The following is a 15,041-nucleotide window of genomic DNA, read 5'->3' as shown; positions in this document are numbered from 1 at the left end:
ACGGTGTCCCATTGTTCTTTTATCCATGAAACGTGTTTTAGCCCAAGCAAGTCGTTTCTTCCTCATTTGTTGGGTCAACAAAGGTTTCTTCTTGGGCCAATAGGCATGCAGACCACATTCTGAAAGCCATCTTTGGATAGTTGGTGCACTTGTTTCAACACCAGTGGCCATCTCAAAGTCCAGTTTTACATCAGGAGCACTAGCATGGTGATTATGAAGGCATAGCTGTTTCAAATACCGATCTTGGGAAGGCGTAGTCATTCTCTTATGGCCTGATCCAAGTCTTCTCTTCATATCACCGGTTTGACGCTTTAATTTCAGCACTCGGGATACTGTTGACAGCCTAATTTATTAGTGATAGCATGGATAGAAAGCCCTTCCTGGGACAGAGCAACGGCTACACTTTTTTTTTCTTGGTGTCAATTTAACATATGAAGCCATGCTTACACCTCTGCAAAACAGGATACTAATGAGCACGCATACCCTTCCAACGGCGTATTTATAGAAACGGCTGATGCAATACCCTTGCTTTGCAACAAACAAAATGACTGTAGTCAAACAATATCTTATGCATTTCACTACAAATGTTACTTTTTTAAGGTGATGCAGTTTTTTTGTCTGCCACTGTAGTATATCATTATAAAATTTTGGTCTTTGATGTCTTGTCAGAATGGGGAAACTGTTTCCTTCACACAACTATGTTTTACACAATACTTTTCAGTAATGCATTTATAAGCTTAAACAATATAGTCCCAAAAGAAAACTAATTACTGGAGCTCATAGTTAGCCTGTTTTTTTTGCACCAACCGAGGCTATAAGATGTGACAGATGCTGTAAATTGCATGTTGACTATTTTGCTGGATGAAAAAAAAAAAAAAAAAAGCTCATAATGGATCCTCCTCTATTGATGGTATTAAAACCCAGGCCTTTTTACACAGTGCAGGACAGCAATTGTAATCGATATGCTTCACGTGAAGGGGTTTATTGTTAATCTAACAAACTTATCATCACAACAAATGAATGATTATGGAATGTTCAGAAATGGAGGCGCACAAATGATGTGATAAATTAAAAACAGCATGCTTTTTGTTTCAATCTGTAACTTGAAACAAAACTTTGCAAAACAATTTACAGGTAATATATATTTATTGAAATTATACTAATGATGAAAATGACTTTACAAATTAGTATTAATTAAAGAAAAATTAAAATTTTGAAGGTAATGTTTTTATTGAAAGTAATTTCAAAGTTATAAAAGTGAACAACAATCCACTGTACAAATATGATACAAGTGTCATAAAATCAAACACAATGACAATCTGTAGCTTAGACTACATCTAAAGAAGAATACCTTTAGAATACAAGAACAATGTTCAGCATGAAGTATATTTTTATTTAAATTATATCGGCCAAGTTTAACTTTTTAAAAGAAAAAATCACTATCATTTAATTTCTTAAATGTTTATAAGTAAATATGCAAATTCTACCATGAATATAATATTTAGTGTGACAATGACAATTAGGAAATAAACTTTTTTTTATATTCATATAAATATGAGCATTAAAAACTATATTTAACAAATTTAGATTACAGAAATGCAGAAAATGTTTCATGTGATGAAGAGTGATAATATAAACATAAATAAAATTAGAGGAAAAGTTCGATGAAAATGAATTTCTCAAAGCAAATGTCATGATGTAAAATAAATCTGTACAATATTTTAAATGTACTTATACATTTTCTTTGACCAATAGTACACTTCAAATAACAAAATAACCAATAACACCCCTACACTTGAATTATTCTTGCATTTCTTTGATAGTATGGTAGCAAATATGACTACTTAAATATTTACTATTAACTCTATCAAGTTAATCATCCCACCTGTAGGGATTTCATGATCTTTATTTTCCACTCAAAAATTCTTTTGAGCACATATTTTAAAAGAAAACATTTTTACTAATGCCTGTGTTTTTTTTTTTTAAATACTTTTAAACATTTGGTTCTTTAAGTTATTTTATGGATATTTAAGTTATATGCCACTAAAGAAAGGCATAAGAGAATGTGTATTTTTATCAAACAAGATAATTATATGTTAACTGAAATAATCCATTTATATAACAAGCATTTCATTTCAATCGTTGCATGAATTTATTATTTAATTAAATTCATCACAAAAACTACTTTATAATTATTTATAATTAAATAATTATTTAAAAATATATGTAACAACTAACAAATTTAAGGAATTATCATTATAATTAAACAAAAATAATTTTTCAAACAGTAATACAAAATCTCAAAGGAAGTCAATTTAAAAAAATTCACATGTGCAGAAGAAAACATCTGTTAGGGTATTCATACTAAGTCAAGATGTTCCTTAAATGATACATCTTTATATATAAATAATTATGCTTTTTTTAATGTCATGATTTTTACAAACCATATCTTTTTCCTCTTTGGATTCAATAAACTTTTTGCATACTGAGCAGGGGAAGGGAATATCATTTACAGTATACCTAACAGTCAAATCCAACTGCTAAAAAAAAGTCATACAATTAGCTCATATTTAATGAGCTATTGTCCATACGTTCCAGCAGCATCAAAAGCACCTTTCTTTCTTTTAAATTTTTCAGCCCTTCCTCTGGACCTTCCTCTTTGAAAATTTCCACCTCTACCTATTAAAAAAAACAACAACAATGGTTTAATATACATTGCACTACTTGTCAAGAAAACTCTAACAATTAAATCCTGCATGTGTTTTGAAAACTGATTTTTTAATTTATATATAAACTTTCATAAAATATTTTTATACAAAAAAAAAAGAAGGGAAAGGAACGAAGTCCAGAGTATAAATGTGTATAAAAAGTAAATGTAAAAAAAAATCATGAAATGAAAGGTCATAAGTTGTACTCTTATTACTATAATCTGATTTCTCCATGGTAAATTATTATTAGCCATATGATGCAAAGAAGCCCAGGTTTTTCTGTGCCAAAAAAAAAAAAAAAAAAAAACACCTTGAATACACTACACCCATGAGCAAGCCACAAACCCCATTTTTTAAGACATGAAAAACAAACAAGAAAAAAACCTTATGTGAAATTATTGAAGTCTTAATGTTGCACATAACAGATAAGTATATACATACTTATCTATTATATGTACTTTAAGATTTCAATGTGTCCTGTTTTCAAATTGAACAAAACTATCTAATATCAAACAAAATATACCAGTATCATTACTCTTCTCCACTGTTTTCATCTACACCATCAGCTGAGCTCATGTGATTACGATTACTGTCCCATAAACAGCCATCCTCAGTGCCACTGAACTTAGATATTCTACACTTTATAAATCTTGTCTCAAGCAATGCAGGCAAAATGAATACCCGTGCAATTTTTTTTAACTACAAGGAAAGCTGATTGATTTTTTCTGTTACTATGAACTTCCTGTAGTTATCCCTCACATATATTGTTCTTCAGTGTGCTTTAAATGGCTGATTAGATCCTTAGCTTGTTTCTCCAATTCTTTTAAACTTCCATTTTATTTGTTCAACAGAATCCTCCCATAGCCATATTTAAATATGAGGGCCATTTATAATTTTCACATGAGTAAACCAACACATTTTAGGAATAGGTGAACTTGAAAATAATTCATTGTAATGGATTTTTCTTCAGAACTACTTTGCTCCAAGATTTACAAAGCATTACTAATAAGGGAAGTTAGTAGATCTGGAAACAATTTTGTTATAATGAAATTTTTGCTAAATTGGTATTCACTGTAACAGAATTTTATTTATTGGTTACTATATATATATTTTTTTTTTGGCTGATGCTACATTTTTATTTGGTAGATTCTTGCTTCCTTGGATCATTTCATCAATACCAACCTTGCTGATTATCAACTTGCATAATGACTGTCACATATCACTTTTCAGAAACTCATGATGCTGTTGCATATGAATATTTAAAAAATTGTTATTTGTAGTCATATATATAATAGTTTGTTTTTGAAAAAAACTTTAGCAAAAATACTTTTTTATTATTTGTCACTTTTACACTCTTCTGTTACTTTCCTAAAAGAGTAACTTTCAATAACCAGCATATGGACAATTCCTCTAAAAAATCAAAAGCAAAACTACACTTTCAGTAGCAAAATCAGTCATAAAATCCCAATAGCTTTATGTCCAAATCAATGCAGCAATCAAGTCACTTTAAAGCAGAAGGCTAGCTAAGCTCATTCAAAAAATTTGCAAAAGTCAAGGCACAACCCCAAGGCCATTTTTATTGTAGCTCTGCCCACAGCTGCTGAAACTTAAAGGTCTTAGTTAGCACTCTTCCATCTATCAGAATTTTCTTGAAAGTTAATCACTTTCTTTTTTTAAGTTTTTATTTATATATTAATTATATATATATATATTTTGTCCTGGTTGTTAAATTATTACATGCCAGACCAGTTTTCAAAAACTGTGTTCTTTCATGGAACACAGCAGTTCCCTGAAAGGATCTCAGAATTCTGCAAATGTTTTGTTACTGATTTTTTATTTTCCTGTTTTTTAAAAATATATTATGGTTCTGTGAAAAAAAAAAAAAAAAAAAAAGTGGCCAAAAAGCAGTGCTTTTACTGTTCAATTAAAACCATTTTTGCTGACTACATTATTAAAAATATCAATTTGTGAAACAAAGCCGAGGAGCAAAAAGTCGAGAGCAAGCAATCTATTGAATAAAGAAAGTGTATCATGATCATAAATTGTGTATATTCTTTGGTAGATTTTCTTTTTGCTTTCTTAATTATTATTATTTGTTTTTTTAATGAGAATCCTAAACATGCAAGATATCAGTATTAGACCCTACAGTATTTAGTACCATGTATGGGTTGAAGGCTGAGAAGACAAAAGATACCTGTTGGCATTAACTTTGAATTTTTATAGATCTTAATTTTTTTTGGAAATTTTTAATTTTTCTGGAAGGCTGCTCCAGAAAGCAGAAGAAAAGGAGATAAATGAGGAACAGGAAAAGTTGGTTCTGAGTTTTGAGTTTTACAGTGAATGAATTCTGAGTGCTTGGGCATGTAGTTGGACTAGTTTGGAAGAGAGTTGGAGAATTATAGATACCAATTCAAAAGAACAGTGCCCATGGAGGTATCTATAGAAAAAGCCATTCAGTAAAAACTGAACATCTATGAGACAGAACTGAGAAACTTTTTATGAGATAGGTCATTAACCTGATTGCACTTTTTTTGAATAGTCCAGAAATTTCAGAGAGGTTTTGGGTGCACTACCCCATATATGGGAATAATATTCCATGGTAAGGCAGATTTGAGATTTGTACAAAGTGTGTAGTTGTTCAGAAAAAAATAATGCCAAGAGCAAAAAAGAAAACCCAGTTTCTTTGATGCAGCAGAAGCAATATTTGTGATGTACTTAAGCCAAGAGAGAATAGGAGTTAGGGTAATTCCTAACAGAAGTATGTTTACTTTGTCTAGAAATCCAAGTGTCAATGAAGATAAACATAGGAGCAGCACCAACTCCTTTTTTGCAAGAAATAACACAGGACTGAGTTTTAGAAGGATTGAAGTTAACTAAGTTTTCTTTATCCCATTGAAGAATTACTTGGGGATAAGCATTTAAAGAATTGGTGGTGGATATTCTAGAAGATGAGGCTGTCTGTGCAGGAAAAGGGTTTTCATACTGGCGGGCAGAATCTGGAAGCTATGAATAGGGTTTCTAGTCAGTGGAAGAGGGTCGCTGATACACAAGAAGAAAACAGTGTAAGAAAGAAGCTTAGTGAACATTAGCATTAGTGGAAAAGTTAGAAGACAGAGAACCATCTACAATCAGCTGTCATGAGCAGTCAGAGAGAAAACTGGATACCCAATTCCTCTAAACAAGTCCCATAAGACGGGACGACTTGTTTAGAAGATCTTTATGACAAACACAATCAAAGGCTTTAAAAATATCAAGACCATCTGCTTCATTTTCACCAAAATTTTCTATCACAAAGATGAGTAACAATCCAATATACCACTAGTGGATTGACAGTGATGGAATCCATATTGGTGACCACTGATCAGATGAAAGTTTACAGTAGTTTAAGAGTTGATGGATTTTCTCTATTACTTTGAAAGAGAATGGGTAAGTGCAATGGGAAGATCAGTGGATGAGAGGGATGTCACCCCCTTTTACTTAACTGCTCACAGAGCAGTTATCACATATAACTTCACTACCTTTGGTAAGTGCAATATGGCCTAAGTAGCCCTTGCACCAGAAACTCCCATAATAACAATAACAACAACCCCTTTTAGGAACTGGATATGAGCAAATTTCCAAACAGAAGGAAACACACCAGTGGAATAAGAAAGTGTAAAATGGCAACACAGAATAGGAGCAAGCTCAGGAGCACAGGTTTGCAGAACGAGTGGAGAAATTCTATCAGGACCTGGAGTTTTCTTGACATCAAAATTGTTGAGAATCTTATCCTTAAAAAAAATCCTTCTATTGGAAGACTATGGAAGCATCAAGTGGAGCATGTTGAGTATGGAAGGAGGTCGTTTGCCAACATCATTAATACAAGATTAAGAACAAAAGTAGGATGCTAGTAAGTTGACTTTATCTTTAGATGAGGATTCAACAGAACCAACAAGTTGTAACAGAGGTGGGAGTACAGATGGACAATTGTGGTGAATAAGTTTGGCAAGAGACCAGAATGCTTGACCACCAATTGGACAAGAAATAAGTTTTCAACTCTTAACTTGTTCAAAACATAAATGTAAAGATTTGAATATATGCCAATTTCTATAAGCTACATTCTTATCTTGAATGGCCTAGCACATTGATTGGAAAACCAAAGTTTAGATAAAGGACAAGATAAAGGGTGGAATGCAGAATAAAGGATTTCATCCCTACATAAATAATTTCAATAACATGATTTGAACACACACAACAGGAGCAGAAGATTTAGAATAGTAATCCAACTAAGGCAAGAAAAATAATAGAAATTACACAGATCATCCCATTTTTCAGAATACAGGATTTCATCCTTACATTAATGATTTTGCTGACATGATCTAAGCCAGGGGTCAGCAACCTGTGGCTCACGATCTGCATGCACCTCTTTGAACATGTAACTGTGGCTTTTTAACTTTTAGCCCACATGAAGTACAATTTGAAATGGAATTGGAGGACTTAAAATTCAAGGACATGTGAAGTGCAAAACTAAAATGCCTTAAAACTGAAATTGAGGATTTGGAGAGGTAAAAGGCTGCTCTTGTAATTCTACAAAAACGGACAGCGATAGAAGAGTTGAAAAAGCAAGACCAAATTGTGTTCGATGCGTGGTGCCACTTACCAGACATGTATATAAATTTGAAAATATTTGCATTTGGACTTTTCTCAGTATTTGGTTCGACGTATTTCTGCGGTAAATATTTTCAAACATGAACTATATTAAAAAGTAAAATCAAGAAACTGTCTGAACAATGCGAGTCTCTCAGCATGTTTAAAGATGAAAATTACGGCATACTTGTCTGATGTTGAGAGACAAGAAGTTAAGCAGCAAAAGTCATAATTTATACCTAATTGGATATTTGTTACATTTTTCTAGTATTAATAAATAATATTTCAAAATATATTTTTTAAATAAAACACCTTCCCACTCTGTTCCATTTCTTAAACCTCCCAGCTTGAGCTGAGGTGTGGCTCTTCCGATTCTCCCTTTTTTTTTTTAATTAGAGCAAAAACGGCTCTTCACTCAAAATTTTTTTGCTTAGATCAGGGGTTGGCAACCCCTGACCTAAGCAAACATTGTATTGAATTAAAAAAATCATCCTTAAAAATGTTTCAAAAGAGGAAAATCAATTTGAAGTGTCATGTTGTTGATCAAAGACTATTTATTCATTGATTACCACAAAAAATATACTTTAAAACAACACTATGATTCCAAGCATAAATCTTATGATCAACATAAAGCAGTGTTGCGAAGAGCAAAGTGTTCAGAGTCACAAAACGAATTAAGAAAACAAAAAAGCACACTGAAAACGTATCAATCAAGAAATTTATCTTCTGCAAGTGCCAGTTATCAAGTTGCACATTTGATCGCTTTTGAAAGTAAACCGTTCAGTGACGGTGAATTTTTTAAGCATTGTTTGTTAAAAGTTGTGGAAAAATGTGTATGGAGAAATGAACAATGATACAAGACATTTGTCTTGACAAACAATTATGCGAAGAGTAGAAGATATTGGAAAGAATTTGTTCGAACAACTTTTGGATAACATAAAACAAATGAAATATTTTGGTGTGGCAATGGATGACAGTACTGATGAAAATGACACTGCCCAACTCCTTATCTTCATACCTGGAATTAATGATAATTTTCTACCAACTGAAGGTTTAGCTGACCTACAGAGTATGCATGGAACAACCGTAGGTGAAAATCGTTTTGAAAATTTTTGCCAATCTATTGAAAAGTTAAGATTAAATATTAAAAACAAAGTAAGAGTCAAAAATGGTGGTGCAAAAAATATGATTGGTAAAAACTTTGGGCTAATGGGTAGAATAACCAAGAAAATGATAGATATCGGAGCTGAAACTCTGAAATTCACTGCATTGAGCATCAAGAAGTTCTTTGTGGGGAAGTATTGAACCTCCAACACGTTATGAATGTGGTTATTTCAACTTTAAATTTTATGAGATCGCATGGCCTTAATCACCGAATATTTTACGGTTTCTTTCAGAAATTGAAGCTGAATACGAAGATGTAATTTTATATTGTGCAGTTAGATGCCTTAGTCGTGGCAAAGTATTACATTGATTCTTTAAATTACGTCGTGAAATTGATATTTTTATAACAGAAAAAAAGGTTATGTTGTTATTGTTATTTTTGTTTTTAGGAGCATTAGCAACTAAGGTCATATTGCTCCAGGAATATGCGGTGGTCATTTCCTGACCTTTCCGCATCCTCCGTATTTGGTGGTGACAGGCTCGAACCCCGGTCTAATCAAGAAGCGTGTGATAGCACTGCTGCTCCTTCCCACCTGGCTACGGAGGCGCCACAGAAAAAAAGAGAAACCAATAAAACAAATGCAGAGTGGCTGCTTGATCTTGAAATTCATACAGACCTTTTTAATCATTTAAATGCTCTTAATTTAAAACTACAAGGGAAAGAAAAATTAGTCTGATTTGTTTGGTGACATCGAATACTTTCAGAATAAGTTATTATTTTAATCCCAAAGTGAGCAAGACAATTTAGTTCACTTTGAATGATGTACTGAGCTAAAGGAGAAACACATTTCCAAAGAATCGTTGCCTCTTGTTATTACAATTACTTTTTGACGGGTCTGAAAGTTGATTTGCTGATATAAGATCCCATGAAAAAGACATCAGCTTGTTTGAGAATCCATTTATTTCCATGAAAAATACAATCCCAGCTTGCAACTTGAAATTATTGATTTTCAAGCCAAAACATGGTTCCAAAATAAGTACAGGCAACTCCTGTATAACACGGTTTCGCTCTAACACCATTGATAAAGTGTGGCAATCCTCCACAACAACATGGTACTTATATAACATAGTTAGAGAATTGAGGCAAACCTCGCATAACGCGGTATTTTTAAGTTTTTGTGTGGGGTAAACTCTGCTATTATGTTGGATGTAATTTTTAAACATTTCCATTCTTTTTTGCGAATCCCTGCTTTTGGTTCACTAATCTTTATGCAAAAAAAAAAAAAAAAAAAAAAAACCATTATTGGGAAATCCCCATATTTTACATTGTTGGGAAATCCCCATATTTTACATTGTTGGGAAATCCCTGTGTTAGATTCTGTACTGTTGAACTTGTGCTTGTTAAAATTGTGGAAAAATCTAGATTTCAAAGTTTTATTACTATTGGATAACATGCTAGGCCATCCAAACTTTGAAGTAACGCTCCTATCATCTAGTATAACTTCTTTAATTTAGCAATTAGATCAAGGCATCATATCTACTTTTGAAACTCATTACATCAGAAAATCGGTTTTTTTTTTGGTTTTTTTTATGAAACCCCCCCCAAACACAAGACATATTAGAACCCATAGTACTTAGTAATGAGCTTGGGTTGGAGGTTGAGAAGACGAAAGAAGATATTTATTGACATTAGACTTCTGTAGACTAATTTTCAGGAAATACGTACAAAGGAAGGTTGTTCCAGAAAACAGCAGATGAACGAATAAACGAGGAAGATGAAAAGTTGGTTCTGTGAGTTTGAAGTTGGAGAGTAAATGGATGTTGGCTGGTGGCGGCACATGTTCGGACTGTTTTGAAAGAGAGAGCGGTAATAATAGAAGCCAATTCAGAAGAATAGTGCCCATGGAAGTATCTGTGTAGAAAAGGCATGCAGCAGAAACAGTACGTCTATGAGACAGCGAGTGGAGAGACTCTTATAGACAGAGTCATTAATTAACCTAATTATCCTCTTCCAAATGGAATATAGAAGCCTGAGAGAGGTTTTGAGGGCTTTTTTTTGTTATTTGGTTTTTAGGAGCATTAGCAACTAAGGCCATATTGCTCCGGGATATGCGGTGGTCATTCCCTGACCTTTCCACATCCTCCGTATTTGGTCGTGACGGGCTCGAACCCCGGTCTAATCAAGAAGCGTGTGCTATGCACTACTGCTCCTTCGGACCTGGCTACGGAGGCGCCAGGATTTTGGGGGCACCGCCTCAGATGTGGGAACAATATTCCACGGTAGGGCGGATTTGCGATTTGTACAGAGTGAAGAGCTGTTTGGAAAAAAAGTAACACCGAGAGTGAAAGAGAAATCCAAGTTTTTTAGATGCAGAGGAAGCAATATTTGTGATGTGCTTGTGCCAAGAGAGATTAGAAGTCAGGGTAATCCCCAAAAGAGATATATCAACTTGCCTAGAAATTGGAGTGTCATCAAAGATAAGCATAGGAGCAGAAGAATCCTTTTTGCAAGATATAAGACAAAACACTGAATTTTAGAAGGATTGAAATCAACTAAGTTGTCTTTACCCCACTGGAGAATTACCTGGAGATCGGCATTTAAGGAAATGGTAGCAGATATTCGAGAAGTTGAGGCTGATTGAGCAGGGCAAGGTTTCTCAAAATGGAAAGTGGAATGTAATGTGCTATCATCAGCAAAACTACGAATAGGATTTCCAGCCAATGGAAGATGGTCATTAATATAGAAGAGGAAGAGAGTGGGAGAAAGAACTGGACCTTGGGGCACACCAGCATTAGTGGAAAAGTTAGAAGACAGAGAGCCATCTACCATCACTCTCAGGAACGATCAGAGAGAAAACTGGATAGCCAATTACAAAAAAACAGTTGGCAAACCATAAGATGGAAGCTTGTTTAGAAGACCTTTATGCCAAACACGATCAAAAGTCTTTGAGATGTCAAGAGCAACTGCTTGTGTTTCACCGAACTTTTCCATTGAATTTGTGTAACATAAGCCATCGACACCGACGGAATCCATACTGGCGATCGTTGATCAGATGGAAGGTTTCTAAGTAGTTTAAGAGTTGGCGGTTAATTGATTTCTATATTACTTTAGAAAGAGTAGAAGTAATTGCAATGGGATGATAATTGGATGGAAGGGACTTGTCACCCTTTTTTAGGAACTGACTGGATATGAGCAAATTTCCAAGCAGAAGGAAAAACACCTTTAGAATAAGAAAGTGAAAAAAGGTGGCAAAGAATAGGAGTAAGTTCAGCAGCACAGGTTTTGAGAACAAGTGGAGAAATACCATCAGAACCTTTCTTAGCATAAAGATTCACTAAAATCCTTCTGACATCCCTTTGATGGAAGACTATAGGAGACATTGAATGGAGTGTGCTGGAATGGTGGGAGGTGTTTTACCAAGATAATTAATACAAGAGTTGGAAGAAAAATGGGATGCTAGCAGGTCAGCTTTATCCTTAGCTGATGTGACCATGGAAACATCTGGTTTTGACAGAGATGGGAGCAGAGATGGATGGGCAAAAGTTGCGGCCAATAGCTTTGGCAAGAGACCAGAATGCTCGGCTACAAGTAGGGCAAGAAGCAAGTTTTCTACTCTTAGACTGTTCAAAATCTAGTTTGGACTGATTAATAATTGCTTTACAATTGTTGTGAGCTTTGGTGTAGGCAGAAAATGACTGAAGAATTGGAAACAAGCCAATTACATATGCAACATTCTTCTCTTGAACAGCCTTAGCACATTTATTGGAAAACCAATGTTTAGATAAAGGATGAAATTTTAAAGTGGAGTGGAATAAAGGATTCCATTCCTACAAGAATAATTTCACTGGCACGATCTGAGCAAACGTTGACATCAGAAGTTTTGAAACAGTAATCCAACCAAGGAAAAGAAGAAAAGAAATCTCGCAGGTCATCCCATTTTGCATTCTTGTAACGCCAAACAACACGAGGTTCGGAGTAGCCGTGAGATAAAGGCTCCATTGGTGAAGAGAATCACCAAGTTGTGATCGGAGGTGCCTAAAGGACCACTCACCTTAAACGTGTACTTAGAAGGGTCGTTTGTGAGAAAAAGATCAAGCGTGTTGGCTGTATGGTTAGAATTGTCAGGTATTCTTGTAGGTAAATGAACAATCTGTGCAAGGTCATTAGTAATTGCAAAAGCCTCAGCATCTCGACCAGCTGTGTTGGTGTGACTAGAAAACGGAAGCCAGCTGGAGTTGTGAACATTAAAATCACCAAGGAAAATTATCTCACTGTTAGGAAAGTTGGACTGGAGAAAGTCAAGTTGCAAAGAGAGGAAGTCAAAGAGCTCCAAGTGATTAGTGGAGTTGGGAGAACAGTAGAGACAACAGATGAATTTGAAACAGTGAGGTAGAGAGATTTTGAGCCAGAGAAGAGATTCCAAATTACCAAGTCTCTGACAGGGAATATCGGAACAGACATATGCACAAGTACCACCTTTGAGGCGAAAGGAATCATACAGCGAATAATTTGGGCAACTGAGATGAGCAGTAGTTGAATCAACCGATAACTAAGATTCTGTCAGAAAAAGTACACGGGGTTTGGCAGACTGCAAGTGGAAATGGACATCGTTAAGATAAGATGCGAGATCACGTATATTTGTGAAATGAACTAGGAAGTGTTCGGGAGGTTTAGATCTTTTCGCAGATAAGCTTACTCTATTAGTTTGACAATTCGTGGTGTATTCAATAGTAAGAAAAAGTGGGGGGGGGGGCATGCTGTATAAAGTAATGAAATTTTCGGATATGGCATACACATCGTAAGAATATACCCAGATCCTTGACATAAGGTGGCCTCGACAATGCCCTCCGCATACACACTACTCAGATTCCCTCCAGTCACTATCTGGCAGAGTAGAGGTAGCAAGATTATACACTAGCTGATCCGGAAGCCTCCTAAAGAGTTATGAATAGGTTCGGTCTGGTGTAGTAACTAGTGGCCGGCGTACAAACACCGTTTTGGAGCTGTACCATCGTTTGTTTGTTTGTTTGTTTCGGGATTTATTGGGCGCATCGGCAACTATGACCATAGTGCGCCACTGTACCATCGAAAAGTAAGGAAGTGGGATCTCGCCTTGATGCTCATTATACCCTCAAAATTCACCAGTCATACTTCATGATGGAAGAGATAAAGAAGGGTTGACCGGAACTTAGCTCTAGAGACTAAACACGGGTTCCACCACTTCAAGCCTCCAATAAGCAAAGTGGTGGTATTGCACTGGTTGATGAGAGTCATCTACCACCTAGTACTGCCTGGTAACATACAGGGGCAGCATTCCTCCATGTGGTGTGGGCACCACACCTTGACCCCTGCTTATGTTGGTTCACATCTGGGTGGTCACCCACCATTTACCTGTGCATGGAGGTTATATCCAGGATTACTAACAGTCCCACCATCATGAAGGTGCAAGCAGAGGATTTGGCTGTCACAGACCATCCGGACTTCCAAAATCGGGTCCACTTGACTTAAATTTCACTTGAATATCAGTTCCATCAGCGTTTTAGACTCCCAGGTAGCAAGTGCAGCTTGTCTGACATATCTGAGAGAATGACTGTGACAACCTCAAGAACCAACAATAGATTAGTAGATTACAACACATTACAATAGATTTTAGAAAAAATTTTTTTTCCGAACTGGCTGATGAAAAATTGAAGTGATGAAGGAATGGAAACGTTTTTCAATTGTGTACTGTATTGGAATCATAGCTTTATCGCTTAAAGAAGTAAAACCGTCAACATTAAATTCTTGTTGGAAAAATATATGGCCAGATTCAGTTCATTCAGGAAATATGATCGAAATGGCAAAAAACAGAATCAGTGAAATAGTAGAAACTGCTAAAGTCGGTAGGAGGGGAAGATTTTGATGATATGACTACTGAAGCCCTCGTGGGTAGCAAAGTTGGTAGAATTGCCATCCTCCCCACTACAGGTGGAAACTACCTGAGTTCGAATCCCGTTGATGACAGAGAAATTTTTATGGTTCTTTTTCACAATGTGGCTGAGTTACTCGGTCTCAGGCAAGGTTAGCATGGTTTCTCCTGGAAACGTGGGCTTCTCGTCCAGCAAAATAGAAAATCGACCCCAGAACACACGCAATTTACACACAATACACACAGAGCAACATGGCCTTAATCGTGATGGTCCCCCCCCAAAAAAAAAAAAAAAAAGTATGATTACTGAAACATTCGAGAATTACTGGTAGAAAAAGAGGCTGGCGAAGCGAATTTAGTGAAAATGGTATTGGAGGAAACTCAAAAGCGCAGACGAAAATTCTGAAGTCCCAAATTTTACACTAAAAAGTATACAGGAAGGCAGAAAGTTAGACGAGCAATTAGAATACTATTTTTTGAATGCAGATTCTTCGAGCCGACCGGGCTAGCCGGGTGGGTGAAGTGCCTGCTTGGCAATCCAAAGGTTGCGGGTTTGATTCCCGCCTCAGGCTTGGATCAATGTACTGCAAAAACCTCCCTTGGGAGATGCATTATGGCCACAGAAGCCTATGCGCCAACAACTACCAAAAAAAAAAAAAGTTTCTTCGACTGAAAGGAGCAAAGTTCAAAAGGG

At 35.5% G+C, this 15,041-nt stretch overlaps 1 protein-coding gene across 1 annotated transcript in view; it reads right to left on the bottom strand.

Moving 5' to 3' along the window:
• Nucleotides 1-2,450: 2,450 nt before the first annotated feature.
• The window catches only part of LOC150084850 (protein TSLIG3A-like), a 137,211-nt gene continuing 124,620 nt past the window's right edge, over nt 2,451-15,041 (bottom strand). Inside the window, exon 11 of the mRNA XM_090375595.1 lies at nt 2,451-2,679. Within this exon, the coding sequence (XP_090231721.1) occupies nt 2,579-2,679 (101 nt within the window). The 3' untranslated portion in view covers nt 2,451-2,578. The remainder of the gene's footprint in view (nt 2,680-15,041) is intronic.

The sequence above is a fragment of the Mastigoproctus giganteus genome, chromosome 6 (genome assembly GCF_048544385.1).
Source record: "Mastigoproctus giganteus isolate SK-2022 chromosome 6, ASM4854438v1, whole genome shotgun sequence".
Lineage (NCBI taxonomy): Eukaryota > Metazoa > Arthropoda > Arachnida > Uropygi > Thelyphonidae > Mastigoproctus > Mastigoproctus giganteus.
Note: the sequence above shows the minus strand (reverse complement) of the source record. Positions and strands in the feature narration are given on the sequence as shown.